Source organism: Bufo gargarizans, chromosome 11 (assembly GCF_014858855.1).
Source record: "Bufo gargarizans isolate SCDJY-AF-19 chromosome 11, ASM1485885v1, whole genome shotgun sequence".
NCBI lineage: Eukaryota > Metazoa > Chordata > Amphibia > Anura > Bufonidae > Bufo > Bufo gargarizans.
Genome location: NC_058090.1, coordinates 90,898,001 through 90,920,100, shown reverse-complemented (window position 1 = coordinate 90,920,100; position 22,100 = coordinate 90,898,001). Strand labels below are relative to the sequence as shown.

General features: G+C 44.0%; 1 protein-coding gene across 3 annotated transcripts in view; it reads left to right on the top strand.

The window, feature by feature from the left end:
- Window positions 1-5,192: 5,192 nt before the first annotated feature.
- Window positions 5,193-22,100, top strand: part of LOC122921926 — a 69,771-nt gene continuing 52,863 nt past the window's right edge. For 2 of the 3 annotated variants that reach the window (XM_044272258.1, XM_044272257.1), the window contains exons 1-2: window positions 5,195-5,458; window positions 15,589-15,862. Coding sequence is in view for 1 of the 3 variants with exons in the window: in XM_044272259.1 (XP_044128194.1) it covers window positions 15,787-15,862 (76 nt within the window). In the remaining 2 variants the exon portion in view is untranslated. Of the gene's footprint in view, window positions 5,459-15,588; window positions 15,863-22,100 lie in introns of all 3 variants that reach the window. The other variant, XM_044272259.1, reaches the window with a different exon arrangement.

Here is a 22,100-nt window from a genome sequence, read left to right as displayed (position 1 = left end):
GCTAATATATTCCTCTTTCTACTTGTGTATCGTCCTCTGGGTTTCAACCTTTGTCAGGCTATATTGGTTGGTGGATTGGGCAGGCTGGGTTTGGGTGACTTGTTGCGGGGTGCTTTGCTTTTCTGGGGCTTCTTGGTGTAGCAAGGCTTTGTGCTGGTAGGAGCTGGGACTGCTGCTATGAAGATGGGCTCTGAATGATAGCGCCCTCTTCTTGACAGCAAAGTAGAGTGGGAATCTGCCCAGTTCTGCTTGACAGGCGCTGTTTGAGGTGCCCCTGTGGACCTGGAGAAGGTGTTTGCAGAGTTCTAGGTGGAATAGTTCTGTTGGCCCAGAGTCCCACTTTGCCCGGTCTGGGTATATGTCTGGGGCTCAGACTTCGTGCCATACAGGAGGATCGGGGCGATGATGGTGTCAAGGATTTTAAGCCATACGGTCACTGGTGCTTTAAGGTGATACAGACGCCTTCTGATGGCATAGAAGGTTTTGCTCGCCTTGTCTTTCAGTGTTTCCATGGCTTTCTGAAATCTCCCTGATTGGCTGATTTCTAGGCCCAGGTAGGTGTAGGTGTCAGTTTTTGAAAGTGGACAGTTGTTTAGCAGGAAGGGAGTACGCCCGGCTGCTTTTTGGTTTCTTTTCTGGAATACCATGATGTTGGTTTTCTTTGGATTGATGGGCAGTGCCCACGTGTTACTGAACTTCTCCAGGATTTTGAGGTTATCTTGGAGACCTTTCTCATTTGGCGACAGTGGCAGAAGATCATCTGCATAAAGGAGAAATTTCACTTCGGTGTCATGGAGGGTGAGACCAGGTGCTGTGGAGGACTCCAGAGCCGCCGCCAGCTCATTGATGTAGATGTTAAGCAGGGTTGGACTGAGGCTGCAGCCCTGTCTGACTCCTCGGCTCTGCCGGAAATAAGCCATTCTCCTCCCATTTACCTTCACGCTGCATCTGTTTTCAGTATAGGAACTTCTGATGACATCATATGTTTTTCCTCCTATTTCGCTTTCAAGAAGTTTCAGGAATAGGCCCGGATGCCACACTGAGTCAAAGGCCTTCTTAAAGTCCACAAAGCAGACATAGATCTTTCCATGCTTTGTATTGTGGACATGGCTCTTGATGAGGCTCTGCAGGGTGTAGATGTGGTCCGTGGTGCAGTGGTTTGCTAAGAAGCCTGCTTGGCTTCTGCTAAGGATGTTGTGCTGGGTGAGGAAGCTGAGGATCCTCTTATTCAGGATACTGCTAAAGGAAATTTCCCAGGTTGCTGCTGACGCATATCCCTCTATAGTTGGCTGGGTCGTACCTGTCTCCGCCCTTGTGTATGGGGGTGATGATGCCCTGGTTCCAGCTCTGGGGGAAGTAGCCGGCACTTAGCACAACATTGTAGAGTTTTACTAATGCGGCCTGGATGCCTGGTGGGCTGTATTTGATCATTTCTGGAAGTATCCCATCTGGGCTGCTGGCTTTTTTTTACTCTTTATCATTGAGATCCTCTCTGTTATCTCCTCCAGCGTTATCGGTGTGTCTAGAGGGTTTTGGAAATCTTAGATTTTTTTCCTCCATATCCTTCAGCTTTTTTGTGATTTATTTTTGTTCTGGGCTTTGGTACTCCCTTGAGATGGCTTTGTAAAGATCCTTGAAGTACTGGAGCCAGATGTTGCAGTTTTAGATGTGGAGGTTGGTGTTCTTGCTGGTTTTGTCCATCTGCTGCTATAGTTCCCAGAAGCAGTTGTCCTGGAAAGCATCTTGGAGTTGGAGGAGCTTGGTTGAGATGTTGCCTTGCTTTTTCTGAGGGTATTTTTGTATTGCCTTTGTATGTTGTTGTAGGCTTTTCTCAGACTGGGGTTGTTCGGATCTTGGCGTTTCCTATTTGAGGCCATTCTTAGCGCCTTCCTTATATCTTTACACTCCCGGTTGAACCAACTGTTGGGTTGTTGCTTTTTTGGCCTTTTGTTGCATCTTTTGAGGTCAGACATTTCTGCCATGGTGCAAAGTATATTATTAAAGTCCCTAACTGCGAGATTTACTCCTTCTGGGTTCAGCTCATACACTTTCCTATGGAAGTTATGGAGCATCTCCTGGATCTCTGCGCTGTTTATGGTCTCCATATACTTTGGGGCTGACATCTTGGACCATTTAAAAGATGAAGGTAGGCTAAAGAGGCCGGTCTGCTGTGATGTTTGTGCCGGTGGTTTACTTGTGGATTTAATGTATAGGAGCAGTTGGTTGTGGTCTGACAGGTGTGCCTGTGGGGTGACTACGAAGCCACCAACATTTTTGGGGTCCATATCTGTGATGGCATAGTCTACCACACTGTTGCCTACATGGGAGATTAGGGTATATCTACCAAGAGAGTCTCCCTTGGTGCGGCAATTGAGAATATGAAGTCCGAGGATTCAACATAAGTTCAGCAATGTTCTGCCACTTTTGTTTACTGTGCTGTCATAGCTGTCACAGTCAGTGTCTGCTCTGAATATATAGACATTTCCATCAGTTGTCAGGTAGTCTTTCCCCCTCCCTGTTCTTGCATTGAGGTCTCTAAAGATGAGAACATTGCCCAGGGCCTGAAAATGGGCGGCTTCCCTCTGTAGGATCTCAAAGCTGTCGGGATTGAAGTATGGAGACTGTGGTGGAGCTATGTATGCTGCATAGAGGTAGACGTCTGCCAGAGAGGTGAGGATGGAGCGGGCTATCCTTACCCAGATGTGGCTGTCTCCTCTCTTTACAGGTCTAATCTACTCAAGGAGCTCCTCTTTATACCAGACTAATATTCCTCCGGAGCTCCAGCCCAGCTTGATGCTTTTGTTTTTCAGAGCAGGGACAGAGATCTCCCTGTATCCGGTGGGCACCAAGGATTTATTCTCTGTTTTAGTCCATGTTTCTAGCAGGATCTGTATGTCAATGTTTTTTAGTCTTTGGGTAAAGTCTGGATTGTGCGTCTCCTTAGTTATTGAGGTGTTTATTGTGATATAGGTGATGATGGTTTATGGAGGGGTGTTGTGCCAGGGTGATTTCTGGCATGGCGCTGATTTTTGCTGCCAGCTCTGTGTTGATCCTCTGGATGATGTGTTCAGGGATGTCCTTTCTTGGGAGCAGAGATGACAGGATGATTTTACAGCTGGGGAACCTCTGCTGTGCCGTCCCTGCTAGCTGGCTCAGTTGTCCTGCTATCTGCTGGTGCTGGGGGTTGTTGGTGCCTGTATGTATGATAATGTGGTTGGGTTTGATGAAATATGGATTATTGATGATGGCTGCTGCTTGTTCGATAGTAGAGCAGCAAATTTTACTGGGAAAAGTCGCTTTGTGTTCAAGTATTTACCATTGGAGTCTATAATCAGAACAGTATCAGGGCACGGTGGCTTACTGCTCATGTCCGTGTCCTGCCTGCTGCTCGGGCTTCTTGTAGGAAGCTGCTGTGTTAGGATTCTGGTAATAGTCGGCTCTGTTGTTGGGGTCTGTTGTGGTTGTGTTTTGGGGGTTGTCAGATCTGGCCCCTCTTTTATTACTCTGATGTTCTTTGCTTTGCTCTCATCTTCTGTTATTTCCATTTGGCCGTTCATTGATGTATTGGTGTCATGGCTGCCGGCTTTCATTTGGTTCTCACACTGTTCTTTCCCTGGGTTCCTCTCCTTGATTAGGGGATAAGTCTGGGATTTCAGTTTTTCTATCTCTCGTCTCAGCTCTGTGTTTTCTTGCTGCAGGTCTTGTAATTTACCTCTTATTTCCTGCAGGGCTGAGGCCTGTTCACACTTCAGTCTGGTTATCTCTTCAGCGACTTGGTCCTTTGCATTTTTGTCACCAGAATTTCTTTGAAGCTTCTCTTTAAAGTGTATAAAGTCTCTTTCTAGCTGAGATAAGCAGTCTCTGAGGATCTCTAGGGAGGGGTGTGAGGAATTAGGACATGGGGCTGAAGGGGGGTCCTGGTGGTTTTCTCTGTAGGGGTTAGGGGGTCTCTGGTGGTTGTCTCTGAAGATTTAGGATCATCACTGCTCTTAGTCAGTTCTTTGTAGGTTTGGGCCTGGACTTTATTATGAGGGAAGATATCTTCAAACTGGCCGAGGTTGTCCTCAGTGCCCTGGATGACTATCATGCCATTATTGTACACGTTGATGGTGAGTGTGACGTCATTGTCATTTTGTGGGTCTTTTACCCTGATCTGTCGGCTCTTGTTGATGCCACACCTGGTTATATTCTTATAATGCCTGCACAGGGCTGTGTGCCAGGCGGTGGGCTGCTGGCTATAGAAAAGCACATTTGTTTTCTCTTTTCTTCTTCTTTTAAGGTAAAATCACTGAAAAGGGTTTCTGGTCTTTCTCAAATTTTGGCATGTTTTATGGATTTTCTCACTTGAGTGCTTCTCTGGCCTTCACAGTATGTGATCTCCTGGGTGTCTGACCCCCTGCTGTCTGAGGCTGCAGTCTCCAGCTCTATCCTATGGTCAGTTATATTCTTGGAGCTTTCTTTTTCTAAATTATCATTTTCTAAATTGTAGTTTTCCATTTTCTGGAGGCTCTCCATATTCTTTACTTCTATGGGGTGTGCTCTCTAGAAGGACCATTAGACAGGTGATGGAGCCGGATGCTCTTACCTTTAGATGCCTTCAGATGCTCAGCTCTGTCTGATGCTCCCAGTTGCTTGTAGTCTGTATTATAGGTAGAGTTCTTGTCCGATCAATAAAAATCGGTGTTTTTATCCTTCTTTGTCCTTATTTTCGGAGATATTTAGTCCTCCTTGTTTCTGTCATCCATGGAGTCAGTATTTTCCAGGTTTTGTCTTACAGGTTGCTCATTACAAGGTATAAATTGGTGAAAACTCAGGAGCTCATGTTTAGTGCTGCTTACTCCTGGGACTCTCTATCTATCTATCTATCTATCTATCCATTAATGAATAAAGCTTTATTGTCAGGTCTAAAATTATACATTAGTATTGCCAAAGCATGTGGGAAACAGGGGGTTGAGAAATGGGGACACACCCAGGGTCGGTGTATAGTGTCTATCTCATATCTATCTATCTATCTATTTTTCTTGTACTGGTTATTTTGGTTATGGGGATCCAAATTTATTTATGACATTTTCACAATAAATTTTTTTTATTCCCCCACAAAATCTTACTGTATGGTTTTTGTGACTAAATTTACCTTAATTATAAACTTTTTAATTTGTATTCCTTTTTTTTTAACCTGCTGTAGGTTAGACATTATCAGAAGACAACCTTAAAGGCCCATCATCTCCTTATATCTACATCTCTATCCCTTTCATATATCCACCTATCACCATTTACAATATCTAAGGTCTACAAATAACTTTGTAAAAAAAAAAAAAAAGCAGGAAGAGGAGGGACGGCTGTTCCTGTGTGGATTGTGGGTTGTGCTCCTGTGCGGTCTACATGACCTTTCCCCTCATGCCTGCACACACCGGGGTGATATTCCTTGTACTCCTGCGCTGCATATCCCTGGCTGTAGGTAAGTGACATGTATGTAGCAGTTGTTTGTCTGCTATGTCGGTGTGTCCCGGGCCCGTGTGAAGCTCTGACACATGCTCCACAGGCTTCTGCTTTACTTCCTGAACTTCTGTATTCTGTACCTCAGGCTACATCTGCACTATTTATTGTGGGTTTGGTGCTTTCTTCTGTGATTTGTTTATGCTTTTTTGTTGCGGTTGTTGTGGATTTTCTGTGCACTGAGGGGGCAGTGAGGCTAGTCCTAACACGTACCTCCTAACTTTTTGACCGGTGAAAGAAGGACACTAATGGTTTATTGTTTGAAAGGTCCTCTGTTCCTGCATATTTGTATACTTCAATCATTTTTGCGCTATTGTGTAAAAAAAAGAAAGGTTTATGAATATGAAAATGTCTAAAATCCAAATTGCATCAAATAAGGAAATAATATGGAAGCTGAGCTATACTATATAGATAGGAACCAGGGGAACATATTCTGGATCAATATTATAAAATGTAATAAGTCTGTACCTCACACCAAAAAGAGGGAGATTTATGGAGCAAGAGGGACAGAGGGACACTTGGGATGTATGCACTAACAGGGGGCACAAGGTGGCTTTCACTATTTGGGGCACAGTGTGGCTGGCACTGATTGGGGCACAGTATGATTGGGCCTAATATGGCTTGCAATAATAGGAGGGTCAGTATAGCTTGCATCAATAGGGGGAATAGAGTGGCTGGCATTAAAAGGGGGCATGTTTTAGCTGGCAGTATATAGTAAGTAATGCCTACATAGTAGTGCCACACAATACCAAAATAGTACCACAATGATCACATAGATATCAATTTCAGGTGACTTTCCTGGGATCTTAGAATAAACTGAATGGGAAGGGAGAGGGGGGGAAGAGATGGTGAGGACCTCGGTGGATTGGCCCCTTTTGCCCACGCTAAAACCCAACAGCTGACGTCCCTCTCTTTTCTACGAATGCTTACTCATCAGCAAGTGATCATAACATACAGGTTAAGGGGGTCATTTATGATGCTGAAATACGCCTATATCAGACATATTTCAGGCGCAGATTGCGGTGCAACTGTTCGGTGCATCACAATCTACAGTATGACTTTTACCTGCTCACGTCAGGTCTACAAAAGGTAGGGGTGGGCAGGGAAGAGGACTGGCCGGTAGGCCTGTCTTATTGACCATTTTCTACACCTGTCTGTGTAAAGAAAGTCTCATGTATGAATACTCATCAAACTTTAGCTGCTATTGTTGAGCGGTCTGGATCTCTAGACGCAGCGATCTGAGACCGTGGCAGAGGAGGAATCGTGCAGCAGACTGGCAGCGTGGCATGTAAAAAACATGCCATATTGGTATGTCCCTTCTCTGTGCCTGTCACCTATACATCCATAATAGTGTGTGCCTGTCACCCGTACATCCATAATAGTGTGTGCCTGTCACCTATACTTCCATAATAGTGTGTGCCTGTCACCTATACATCCATAATAGTGTGTGACTGTCACCTATACATCCATAATAGTGTGTGCCTGTCACATATACATCCATAATAGTGTGTGACTGTCACCTATACACCCATAATAGTGTGTGTCTGTCACCTATACATCCATAATAATGTGTGCCTGTCACCTATACATCCATAATAGTGTGTGCCTGTCACCTATACATCCATAATAGTGTGTGTCTGTCACCCGTACATCCATAATAGTGTGTGCCTGTCACCTATACATCCATAATAGTGTGTGTCTGTCACCCGTACATCCATAATAGTGTGTGCCTGTCACCTATACATCCATAATAGTGTGTGCCTGTCACCTATACATCCATAATAGTGTGTGCCTGTCACCCGTACATCCATAATAGTGTGTGTCTGTCACCTATACATCCATAATAATGTGTGCCTGTCACCTATACATCCATAATAGTGTGTGCCTGTCACCTATACATCCATAATAGTGTGTGCCTGTCACCTATACATCCATAATAGTGTGTGCCTGTCACCCGTACATCCATAATAGTGTGTGTCTGTCACCTATACATCCATAATGTGTGCCTGTCACCTATACACCCATAATAGTGTGTGCCTGTCACCTATACATCCATAATGTGTGCCTGTCACCTATACACCCATAATAGTGTGTGCCTGTCACCTATACACCCATAATAGTGTGTGCCTGTCACCTATACATCCATAATAGTGTGTGACGGTCACCTATACATCCATAATAGTGTGCGCCTGTCACCTATACATCAATAATAGTGTGCGACTGTCACCTATACATCCATAATAGTGTGTGACTGTCACCTATACACCCATAATAGTGTGTGCCTGTCACCTATACATCCATAATAGTGTGTGCCTGTCACCTATACATCCATAATAGTGTGTGCTTGTCACCTATACATCCATAATAGTCTGTCATCAATACATCCATAACAGTGTGTGCCTGTCACCCATACATCCATAACAGTGTGTGCCTGTCACCCATACATCCATAACAGTGTGTGCCTGTCACCCGTACATCCATAACAGTGTGTGCCTGTCACCTGTACATCCATAATAGTGTGTGCCTGTCACCTATACATCCATAATAGTGTGTGCCTGTCACCTATAAATCCATAATAGTCTGTCATCTATACATCCATAATAGTGTGTGCCTGTCACCCGTACATCCATAACAGTGTGTGCCTGTCACCTATACATCCATAACAGTGTGTGCCTGTCACCTGTACATCCATAATAGTGTGTGCCTGTCCCGTATACATCCATAATAGTGTGTGCCTGTCACCTATACATCCATAATAGTGTGTGCCTGTCACCTATACATCCATAACAGTGTGTGCCTGTCACCTATACATCCATAATAGTGTGTGCCTGTCACCTGTACATCCATAATAGTGTGTGCCTGTCACCTATACGTCCATAACAGTGTGTGCCTGTCACCTGTACATCCATAATAGTGTGTGCCTGTCACCTATACATCCATAATAGTGTGTGCCTGTCACCCGTACATCCATAACAGTGTGTGCCTGTCACCTGTACATCCATAATAGTCTGCGCCTGTCACCTATACATCTATAATAGTGTGTGCCTGTCACCTGTACATCCATAATAGCGTGTGCCTGTCCCCTATACATCCATAATTGTGTCTGCCTGTCACCCATACATCCATAATAGTGTGTGCCTGTCACATATACATCCATAATAGTGTGTGCCTGTCACCTATACATACATAACACTGTGTGTCTGTCATCTGTACATCCATAATAGTGTGTGCCTGTCTCCTATACATCCATAATAGTGTGTGCCTGTCCCCTATACATCCATAATAGTGTGTGCCTGTCCCCTATACATCCATAATAGTGTGCCTGTCCCCTATACATCCATAATAGTGTGTGACTGTCACCTATACATCCATAATAGTGTGTGACTGTCACCTATACACCCATAATAGTGTGTGCCTGTCACCTATACATCCATAATAGTGTGTGCCTGTCACCTATACATCCATAATAGTGTGTGCTTGTCACCTATACATCCATAATAGTGTGTGACTGTCACCTATACATCCATAATAGTGTGCGCCTGTCACCCGTACATCCATAACAGTGTGTGCCTGTCACCTGTACATCCATAATAGTGTGTGCCTGTCACCTATACATCCATAATTGTGTGTGCTTGTCACCTATACATCCATAATAGTGTGCCTGTCACCTATACATCCATAATAGTGTGTGCCTGTCACCTATACATCCATAATAGTGTGTGCCTGTCACCTATACATAAATAATAGTGTGTGACTGTCACCTATACACCCATAATAGTGTGTGCCTGTCACCTATACACCCATAATAGTGTGTGCCTGTCACCTATACATCCATAATAGTGTGTGACTGTCACCTATACATCCATAATAGTGTGCGCCTGTCACCTATACATCAATAATAGTGTGCGACTGTCACCTATACATCCATAATAGTGTGTGCCTGACACCTGTACATCCATAACAGTGTGTGCCTGTCACCTATACACCTATAACAGTGTGTGCCTGTCACCTATACATCCATAATAGTGTGTGCTTGTCACCTATACATCCATAATAGCGTGCCTGTCACCTATACATCCATGATAGTGTGTGCCTGTCACCTATACATCCATGATAGTGTGTGCCTGTCACCTATACATCCATAATAGTGTGTGCCTGTCACCTATACATCCATAATAGTGTGTGTCTGTCACCTATACATCCATAATAGTGTGTGCTTGTCACCCGTACATCCATAATAGTGTGTGTCTGTCACCTATACATCCATAATAATGTGTGCCTGTCTCCTATACATCCATAATAGTGTGTGCCTGTCTCCTTTACATCAATAACAGTGTGTGCCTGTCACCTATACATCCATAACAGTGTGTGCCTATCACCTATACCTCCATAATAGTGTGTGCCTGTCACCTATACATCCATAATAGTGTGTGCCTGTCACCCATCCATCCATAATAGTGTGTGACTGTCAACTATACACCCATAATAGTCTGTGCCTGTCACCTATACATCCATAATACTGTGTGCCTGTCACCTATACATCCATAATAGAGTGTGCCTGTCACCTATACATCCATAATAGTGTCTGCCTGTCACCTATACATCCATAATAGTGTGTGCCTGTCACCCATACATCCATAATAGTGTGTGTCTGTCACCTATACACCCATAATAGTGTGTGCCTGTCACCTATACATCTATAATAGTGTGTGCCTGTCACCTGTACATCCATAACAGTGTGTGACTGACTGTGATGCCCGGTTTCAATGAGCAGGCTGTGGGCGCTCAGTTTGAAGCGGCTCAGGATCTGTCGGCCTCTTGGATCGGGGAGTTTCTCCAGATATGGGGCAAGTTTGTACTCCCTCTGCAGGCTCTAGTATACTGTCAGCTTCTGGGATGTTCTTATGTCGTTCCTCCAGATGCTAATATATTCCTCTTTCTACTTGTGTATCGTCCTCTGGGTTTCAACCTTTGTCAGGCTATATTGGTTGGTGGATTGGGCAGGCTGGGTTTGAGTGACTTGTTGCAGGGTGCTTTGTTTTTCTGGGGCTTCTTGGTATAGCAAGGCTTTGTGCTGGTAGGAGCTGGGACTCCTGCTATGAAGATGGGCTCTGAATGATAGCGCCCTCTTCTGGACAGCAAAGTAGAGTGGGAATCTGCCCAGTTCTGCTTGACAGGCGCTGTTTGAGGTGCTCCTGTGGACCTGGAGAAAGTGTTTGCAGAGTTCTAGGTGGAATAGTTCTGTTGGCCCAGAATCCCACTTTGCCCGGTCTAGGTATATGTCTGGGGCTCAGACTTCGCTGCCATACAGGAGGATCGGGGCGATGATGGTGTCAAGGATTTTAAGCCATACGGTCACTGGTGCTTTAAGGTGATACAGATGCCTTCTGATAGCATAGAAGGTTGTGCTCGCCTTGTCTTTCAGTGTTTCCAAGGCTTTCTGAAATCTCCCTGATTGGCTGATTTCTAGGCCCAGGTAGGTGTAGGTGTCAGTTTCTGAAAGTGGACAGTTGTTTAGCAGGAAGGGAGGACGCCCGGCTGCTTTTTGGTTTCTTTTCTGGAATACCATGATGTTGGTTTTCTTTGGATTGATGGGCAGTGCCCACGTGTTACTGAACTTCTCCAGGATTTTGAGGTTATCTTGGAGACCTTTCTCAGTTGGCGACAGTGGCAGAAGATCATCTGCATAAAGGAGAAATTTCACTTCGGTGTCATGGAGGGTGAGACCAGGTGCTGTGGAGGACTCCAGAGCCGCCGCCAGCTCATTGATGTAGATGTTAAGCAGGGTTGGACTGAGGCTGCAGCCCTGTCTGACTCCTCGGCTCTGCCGGAAATAAGCCATTCTCCTCCCATTTACTTTCACACTGCATCTGTTTTCAGTATAGGAACTTCTGATGACATCATATGTTTTTCCTCCTATTTCGCTTTCAAGAAGTTTCAGGAATAGGCCTGGATGCCACACTGAGTCAAAGGCCTTCTTAAAGTCCACAAAGCAGACATAGATCTTTCCATGCTTTGTATTGTGGACATGGCTCTTGATGAGGCTCTGCAGGGTGTAGATGTGGTCCGTGGTGCGGTGGTTTGGTATGAAGCCTGCTTGGCTTCTGCTGAGGATGTTGTGCTGGGTGAGGAAGCTGAGGATCCTCTTATTCAGGATACTGCTAAAGGAAATTTCCCAGGTTGCTGCTGACGCATATCCCTCTATAGTTGGCTGGGTCATACCTGTCTCCGCCCTTGTGTATGGGGGTGATGATGCCCTGGTTCCAGCTCTGGGGGAAGTAGCCGGCACTTAGCACAACATTGTAGAGTTTTACTAATGCGGCCTGGATGCCTGGCGGGCTGTATTTGATCATTTCTGGAAGTATCCCATCTGGGCTGCTGGCTTTTTTTTACTCTTTATCATTGAGATCCTCTCTGTTATCTCCTCCAGCGTTATCGGTGTGTCTAGAGGGTTTTGGAAATCTTAGATTTTTTTCCTCCATATCCTTCAGCTTTTTTGTGATTTATTTTTGTTCTGGGCTTTGGTCCTCCCTCGAGATGGCTTTGTAAAGATCCTTGAAGTACTGGAGCCAGATGTTGCCGTTTTAGATGTGGAGGTTGGTGTTCTTGCTGGTTTTGTCCATCTGCTTCTATAGTTCCCAGAAGCAGTTGTCCTGGAAAGCATCTTGGAGTTGGAGGAGCTTGGTTGAGATGTTGCCTTGCTTTTTCTGAGGGTATTTTTGTATTGCCTTTGTATGTTGTTGTAGGCTTTCCTCAGACTGGGGTTGTTCGGATCTTGGCGTCTCCTATTTGAGGCCATTCTTAGCGCCTTCCTTATATCTTTACACTTCCGGTTGAACCAACTGTTGGGTTGTTGCTTTTTTGGCCTTTTGTTGCATCTTTTGAGGTCAGACATTTCCGCCATGGTGCAAAGTATATTATTAAAGTCCCTAACCGCGAGATTTACTTCTTCTGGGTTCAGCTCATACACTTTCATATGGAAGTTATGGAGCATCTCCTGGATCTCTGCGCTGTTTATGGTCTCCATATACTTTGGGGCTGACATCTTGGACCATTTAAAAGATGGAGGTAGGCTAAAGAGGCCGGTCTGCTGTGATGTTTGTGCCGGTGGTTTACTTGTGGATTTAATGTATAGGAGCAGTTGGTTGTGGTCTGACAGGTGTGTCTGTGGGGTGACTATGAAGCCACCAACATTTTTGGGGTCCATATCTGTGATGGCATAGTCTACCACACTGTTGCCTACATAGGAGATTAGGGTATATCTACCAAGAGAGTCTCCCTTGGTGCGGCAATTGAGAATATGAAGTCTGAGGATTCAACATAAGTTCAGCAATGTTCTGCCACTTTTGTTTACTGTGCTGTCATAGCTGTCACAGTCAGTGTCTGCTCTGAATATATAGACATTTCCATCAGTTGTCAGGTAGTCTTTCCCCCTCCCTGTTCTTGCATTGAGGTCTCTAAAGATGAGAACATTGCCCAGGGCCTGAAAATGGGCGGCTTCCCTCTGTAGGATCTCAAAGCTGTCGGGATTGAAGTATGGAGACTGTGGTGGAGCTATGTATGCTGCATAGAGGTAGACGTCTGCCAGAGAGGTGAGGATGGAGCGGGCTATCCTTACCCAGATGTGGCTGTCTCCTCTCTTTACAGGTCTAATCTACTCAAGGAGCTCCTCTTTATACCAGACTAATATTCCTCCGGAGCTCCAGCCCAGCTTGATGCTTTTGTTTTTCAGAGCAGGGACAGAGATCTCCCTGTATCCGGTGGGCACCAAGGATTTATTCTCTGTTTTAGTCCATGTTTCTAGCAGGATCTGTATGTCAATGTTTTTTAGTCTTTGGGTAAAGTCTGGATTGTGCGTCTCCTTGGTTATTGAGGTGTTTATTGTGATATAGGTGATGATGGTTTATGGAGGGGTGTTGTGCCAGGGTGATTTCTGGCATGGCGCTGATTTTTGCTGCCAGCTCTGTGTTGATGCTCTGGATGATGTGTTCAGGGATGTCCTTTCTTGGGAGCAGAGATGACAGGATGATTTTACAGCTGGGGAACCTCTGCTGTGCCGTCCCTGCTAGCTGGCTCAGTTGTCCTGCTATCTGCTGGTGCTGGGGGTTGTTGGTGCCTGTATGTATGATAATGTGGTTGGGTTTGATGAAATATGGTTTATTGATGATGGCTGCTGCTTGTTCGATAGTAGAGCAGCAAATTTTACTGGGAAAAGTCGCTTTGTGTTCAAGTATTTACCATTGGAGTCTATAATCAGAACAGTATCAGGGCACGGTGGCTTACTGCTCATGTCCGTGTCCTGCCTGCTGCTCGGCCTTCTTGTAGGAAGCTGCTGTGTTAGGATTCTGGTAATAGTCGGCTCTGTTGTTGGGGTCTGTTGTGGTTGTGTTTTGGGGGTTGTCAGATCTGGCCCCTCTTTTATTACTCTGATGTTCTTTGCTTTGCTCTCATCTTCTGTTATTTCCATTTGGCCGTTCATTGATGTATTGGTGTCATGGCTGCCGGCTTTCATTTGGTTCTCACACTGTTCTTTCCCTGGGTTCCTCTCCTTGATTAGGGGATTTCAGTTTTTCTATCTCTCGTCTCAGTTCTGTGTTTTCTTGCTGCAGTTCTTGTAATTTACCTCTTATTTCCTGCAGGGCTGAGGCCTGTTCACACTTCAGTCTGGTTATCTCTTCAGCTACTTGGTCATTTGCATTTTTGTCACCAGAATTTCTTTGAAGCTTCTCTTTAAAGTGTATAAAGTCTCTTTCTAGCTGAGATAAGCAGTCTCTGAGGATCTCTAGGGAGGGGTGTGAGGAATTAGGACATGGGGCTGAAGGGGGGTCCTGGTGGTTTTCTCTGTAGGGGTTAGGGGGTCTCTGGTGGTTGTCTCTGTAGATTTTGGATCATCACTGCTCTTAGTCTGTTCTTTGTAGGTTTGGGCCTGGACTTTATTATGAGGGAAGATATCTTCAAACTGGCCGAGGTTGTCCTCAGTGCCCTGGATGACTATCATGCCATTATTGTACACGTTGATGGTGAGTGTGACGTCATTGTCATTTTGTGGGTCTTTTACCCTGATCTGTCGGCCCTTGTTGATGCCACACCTGGTGATATTCTTATAATGCCTGCACAGGGCTGTGTGCCAGGCGGTGGGCTGCTGGCTATAGAAAAGCACATTCGTTTTTCTCTTTTCTTCTTCTTTTAAGGTAAAATCACTGAAAAGGGTTTCTGGTCTTTCTCTAATTTTGGCATGTTTTATGGCCTTTCTCGCTTGAGTGCTTCTCTGGCCTTCACAGTATGTGATCTCCTCGGTGTCTGACCCCCTGCTGTCTGAGGCTGCAGTCTCCAGCTCTATCCTATGGTCAGTTATATTCTTGGAGCTTTCTTTTTCTAAATTATTATTTTCTAAATTGTAGTTTTCCATTTTCTGGAGGCTCTCCATATTCTTTACTTCTATGGAGTGTGCTCTCTAGAAGGACCATTAGACAGGTGATGGAGCCGGATGCTCTTACCTTTAGATGCCTTCAGATGCTCAGCTCTGTCTGATGCTCCCAGTTGCTTGTAGTCTGTGTTATAGGTAGAATTATTGTCTGATCAATAAAAATCTGTTTTTATCCTTCTTTGTCCTTATTTTCAGAGATATTTAGTCCTCCTTGTTTCTGTCATCCATGGAGTCAGTATTTTCCAGGTTTTGTCTTGCAGGTTGCAATAGGTGAAAACTCAGGAGCTCATGTTTAGTGCTGCTTACTCCTGGGACTCTCTATCTATCTATCTATCTATCTATCCATTAATGAATAAAGCTTTATTGTCAGGTCTAAAATTATACATTAGTTATGCCAAAGCTTGTGGGAAACAGGGGGCTGAGAAATGGGGACACACCCGGGGTCGGTGTATAGTGTCTATCTCATATCTATCTATCTATCTATCTATCTATCTATTTTTCTTGTACTGGTTATTTTGGTTATGGGGATCCAAATTTATTTATGACATTTTCACAATAAAGTTTTCTTTATTCCCCCACAAAATCTTACTGTATGGTTTTTGTGACTAAATTTACCTTAATTATATACTTTTTAATTTGTATTCCTTTTTTTTAACCTGCTGTAGGTTAGACATTATCAGAAGACAACCTTGAAGGCCCATCATCTCCTTATATCTACATCTCTATCCCTTTCATATATCCACCTATCACCATTTACAATATCTAAGGTCTACAAATAACTTTGTAAAAAAAAAAAAAAAAGCAGGAAGAGGAGGGACGGCTGTTCCTGTGTGGATTGTGGGTTGTGCTCCTGTGCGGTGTACATGACTTTTCCCCTCATGCCTGCACACACCGGGGTGATATTCCTTGTACTCCTGCGCTGCATATCCCTGGCTGTAGGTAAGTGACATGTATGTAGCAGTTGTTTGTCTGCTATGTCGGTGTGTCCCGGGCCCGTGTGAAGCTCTGACACATGCTCCACAGGCTTCTGCTTTACTTCCTGAACTTCTGTATTCTGTACCTCAGGCTACATCTGCACTATTTATTGTGGGTTTGGTGCTTTCTTCTGTGATTTGTTTATGCTTTTTTGTTGCGGTTGTTGTGGATTTTCTGTGCACTGAGGGGGCAGTGAGGCTAGTCCTAACACGTACCTCCTAACTTTTTGACCGGTGAAAGAAGGACACTAATGGTTTATTGTTTGAAAGGTCCTCTGTTCCTGCATATTTGTATACTTCAATCATTTTTGCGCTATTGTGTAAAAAAAAAAGGTTTATGAATATGAAAATGTCTAAAATCCAAATTGCATCAAATAAGGAAATAATATGGAAGCTGGGCTTTACTATATAGATAGGAACCAGGGGAACACATTCTGGATCAATATTATAAAATGTAATAAGTCTGTACCTCACACCAAAAAGAGGGAGATTTATGGAGCAAGAGGGACAGAGGGACACTTGGGATGTATGCACTAACAGGGGGCACAAGGTGGCTTTCACTATTTGGGGCACAGTGTGGCTGGCACTGATTGGGGCACAGTATGATTGGGCCTAATATGGCTTGCAATAATAGGAGGGTCAGTATAGCTTGCATCAATAGGGGGAATAGAGTGGCTGGCATTAAAAGGGGGCATGTTTTAGCTGGCAGTATATAGTAAGTAATGCCTAAATAGTAGTGCCACACAATACCAAAATAGTACCACAATGATCACATAGATATCAATTTCAGGTGACTTTCCTGGGATCTTAGAATAAACTGAATGGGAAGGGAGAGGGGGGGAAGAGATGGTGAGGACCTCGGTGGATTGGCCCCTTTTGCCCACGCTAAAATCCAACAGCTGACGTCCCTCTCTTTTCTACGAGTGCTTACCCATCAGCAAGTGGTCATAACATACAGGTTAAGGGGTTCATTTATGATGCTAAAATACGCCTATATCAGACATATTTCAGGCGCAGATTGCGCGCAACTGTTTGGTGCATCACAATCTACAGTATGACTTTTACCTGCTCACATCAGGTCTACAAAAGGTAGGGGTGGGCAGGGAAGAGGACTGGCCGGTAGGCCTGTCTTATTGACCATTGTGTAAAGAAAGTCTCATGTATTAATACGCATTAAACTTTAGCTGCTATTGTTGAGCGGTCTGGATCTCTAGACGCAGCGATCTGAGACCGTGGCAGAGGAGGAATCGTGCAGCAGACTGGCAGCGTGGCAGGTCAAAAATACTGGGGACCTGACATATTGGTATGTCCCTTCTCACACATACCCCTATAACCCATATATACCTATCACCTATACATCCATAACAGTGTGTGCCTGTCAACTATACATCCATAATAGTGTGTGCCTGTCACCCATACATCCATAATAGTGTCTGCCTGTCACCTATACATCCATAATACTGTGTGCCTGTCACCTATACATCCATAATAGTGTGTGCCTGTCACCTATACCTCCATAATAGTGTCTGCCTGTCACCTATACATCCATAACAGTGTGTGCCTGTCACCTATACATCCATAATAGTCTGTGCATGTCTTCTATACATCCATAATAGTGTCTGTCACCTATACATCTATAATAGTGTCTGCCTGTCACCTATACATCCATAATAGTCTGTGCCTGTCACCTATACATCCATAATACTGTGTGCATGTCACCTATACATCCATAATAGTGTCTGCCTGTCACCTATACATCCATAATACTGTGTGCCTGTCACCTATACATCCATAATAGTGTGTGCCTGTCACCTATACCTCCATAATAGTGTCTGCCTGTCACCTATACATCCATAATAGTGTCTGCCTGTCACCTATACATCCATAATAGTCTGTGCATGTCTTCTATACATCCATAATAGTGTCTGTCACCTATACATCTATAATAGTGTCTGCCTGTCACCTATACATCCATAATAGTCTGTGCCTGTCACCTATACATCCATAATACTGTGTGCCTGTCACCTATACATCCATAATAGTGTGTGCCTGTCACCTATACACCCATAATAGTGTGTGCCTGTCACCTATACATCCATAATAGTGTGTGCCTGTCACCTATACACCCATAATAGTGTGTGCCTGTCACCTATACACCCATAATAGTATGTGCCTGTCACCTATACATCCATAATACTGTGTGCCTGTAACCTATACATCCATAACAGTGTGTGCCTGTCACCCATACATCCATAATAGTGTGTGCCTGTCACCCATACATCCATAATAGTGTGGGCCTATCACCTATACATCCATAATAGTGTGTGTCTGTCACCTATACACCCATAATAGTGTGCCTGTCACCCATACACCCATAATAGTGTGTGCCTGTCACCTATACATCCATAATAGTGTGTGTCTGTCACCTATACACCCATAATAGTGTCTGCCTGTCACCCATACATCCATAATAGTGTGTGCATGTCACCTATACATCCATAATAGTGTGTGCCGGTCACCTATACATCCATAATAGCGTGTGCATGTCACCTATACATCCATAATAGTGTCTGCCTGTCACCTATACATCTATAATAGCGTGTGCCTGTCACCTATACACCCATAATAGTGTGTGCCTGTCACCTATACATCCATAATAGTGTTTGCCGGTCACCTATACATCTATAATAGTGTGTGCCTGTCACCCATACATCCATAATAGTGTGTGCCTGTCACCCATACATCCATAATAGTGTGTGTCTGTCACCTATACACCCATAATAGTGTGTGCCTGTCACCTATACATCCATAATAGTGTCTGCCTGTCACCTATACATCTATAATAGTGTGCCTGTCACCTATACATCCATAATAGTCTGTGCCTGTCACATATACATCCATAATAGTGTCTGCATGTCACCTATACATTCATAATAGTGTCTGCCTGTCACCTATACATCCATAATAGTGTCTGCCTGTCACCTATACATCTATAATAGTGTGTGCCTGTCACCTATACATCAATAATAGTGTGTGCCTGTCACCCATACATCCATAATAGTGTGTGTCTGTCACCTATACATCCATAATAGTGTGTGCCTGTCACCTATACATCCATAATAGTGTGTGCCTGTCACCTATACATCCATAATAGTGTGTGCCTGTCACCTATACATCCATAATAGTGTGTGCATGTCACCTATACATCCATAATAGTGTGTGCCTATCACCTATACATCCATAACAGTGTGTGCCTGTCAACTATACATCCATAATAGTGTGTGCCTGTCACCCATACATCCATAATAGTGTCTGCCTGTCACCTATACATCCATAACAGTGTGTGCCTGTCAACTATACATCCATAATAGTGTGTGCCTGTCACCTATACCTCCATAATAGTGTCTGCCTGTCACCTATACATCCATAACAGTGTGTGCCTGTCACCTATACATCCATAATAGTCTGTGCATGTCTTCTATACATCCATAATAGTGTCTGTCACCTATACATCTATAATAGTGTCTGCCTGTCACCTATACATCCATAATAGTCTGTGCCTGTCACCTATACATCCATAATACTGTGTGCCTGTCACCTATACATCCATAATAGTGTCTGCCTGTCACCTATACATCCATAATACTGTGTGCCTGTCACCTATACATCCATAATAGTGTGTGCCTGTCACCTATACACCCATAATAGTGTGTGCCTGTCACCTATACATCCATAATAGTGTGTGCCTGTCACCTATACACCCATAATAGTGTGTGCCTGTCACCTATACACCCATAATAGTATGTGCCTGTCACCTATACATCCATAATACTGTGTGCCTGTAACCTATACATCCATAACAGTGTGTGCCTGTCACCCATACATCCATAATAGTGTGTGCCTGTCACCCATACATCCATAATAGTGTGTGCCTATCACCTATACATCCATAATAGTGTGTGTCTGTCACCTATACACCCATAATAGTGTGCCTGTCACCCATACACCCATAATAGTGTGTGCCTGTCACCTATACATCCATAATAGTGTGTGTCTGTCACCTATACACCCATAATAGTGTCTGCCTGTCACCCATACATCCATAATAGTGTGTGCATGTCACCTATACATCCATAATAGTGTGTGCCGGTCACCCATACATCCATAATAGTGTGTGCATGTCACCTATACATCCATAATAGTGTCTGCTGTCACCTATACATCTATAATAGTGTGTGCCTGTCACCTATACACCCATAATAGTGTGTGCCTGTCACCTATACATCCATAATAGTGTGTGCCTGTCACCTATACATCCATAATATTGTTTGCCGGTCACCTATACATCTATAATAGTGTGTGCCTGTCACCCATACATCCATAATAGTGTGTGCCTGTCACCCATACATCCATAATAGTGTGTGTCTGTCACCTATACACCCATAATAGTGTGTGCCTGTAACCTATACATCCATAATAGTGTCTGCCTGTCACCTATACATCTATAATAGTGTGCCTGTCACCTATACATCCATAATAGTCTGTGCCTGTCACCTATACATCCATAATAGTGTCTGCATGTCACCTATACATCCATAATAGTGTCTGCCTGTCACCTATACATCCATAATAGTGTCTGCCTGTCACCTATACATCTATAATAGTGTGTGCCTGTCACCTATACATCAATAATAGTGTGTGCCTGTCACCTATACATCCATAATAGTGTGTGCCTGTCACCTATACATCTATAATAGTGTCCGCCTGTCACCTATACATCCATAATAGTCTGTGTATGTCACCTATACATCCATAATAGTCTGTGTATGTCACCTATACATCTATAATAGTGTCTGCCTGTCACCTATACATCCATAATAGTCTGTGCCTGTCACCTATACATCCATAATAGTGTGTGCCTGTCACCTATACATCCATAATAGTGTCTGCCTGTCACCTATACATCTATAATAGTGTGTGCCTGTCACCTATACATCCATAATAGTGTCTGCCTGTCACCTATACATCCATAATAGTGTCTGCCTGTCACCTATACATCTATAATAGTGTCTGCCTGTCACCTATACATCCATAATAGTGCGTGCCTGTCACCTATACATCCATAATAGTCTGTGCCTGTCACCTATACATCCATAATAGTGTGTGCATGTCACCTATACATCCACAATAGTGTCTGCCTGTCACCTAAACATCTATAATAGTGTCTGCCTGTCACCTATACATCCATAATAGTCTGTGCCTGTCACCTATACATCCATAATAGTGTGTGCCTGTCACCTATACATCCATAATAGTGTGTGCCTGTCACCTATACATCCATAATAGTGTGTGCATGTCACCTATACATCCATAATAGTGTGGACCTGTCACCTATACATCAATAATAGTGTGTGTCTGTCACCTATACACCCATAATACTGTGTACCGGTCACCTATACATCCATAATACTGTGTGCCTGTCACCTATACACCCATAATAGTGTGTGCCTGTCACCTATACATCCATAATAGTGTGTGCATGTCACCTATACATCTATAATACTGTGTGCCTGTCACCTATACATCCATAATAGTGTGTGCCTGTCACCTATACATCCATAATAGTGTGTGCCTGTCACCCATCCATCCATAATAGTGTGTGACTGTCAACTATACACCCATAATAGTCTGTGCCTGTCACCTATACATCCATAATACTGTGTGCCTGTCACCTATACTTCCATAATAGAGTGTGCCTGTCACCTATACATCCATAATAGTGTCTGCCTGTCACCTATACATCCATAATAGTGTGTGCCTGTCACCCATACATCCATAATAGTGTGTGTCTGTCACCTATACACCCATAATAGTGTGTGCCTGTCACCTATACATCTATAATAGTGTGTGACTGTCACCTATACATCCATAATAGTGTGTGCCTGTCACCCATACATCCATAATAGTGTGTGCCTGTCACCCATACATCCATAATAGTGTGTGTCTGTCACCTATACACCCATAATAGTGTCTGCCTGTCACCTATACATCTATAATAGTGTGTGGCTGTCACCTATACATCCATAATAGTGTGTGCCTGTCACCCATACATGCATAATAGTGTGTGCCTGTCACCCATACATCCATAATAGTGTGTGCCTGTCACCTATACATCCATAATAGTGTGTGCCTGTCACCCATAC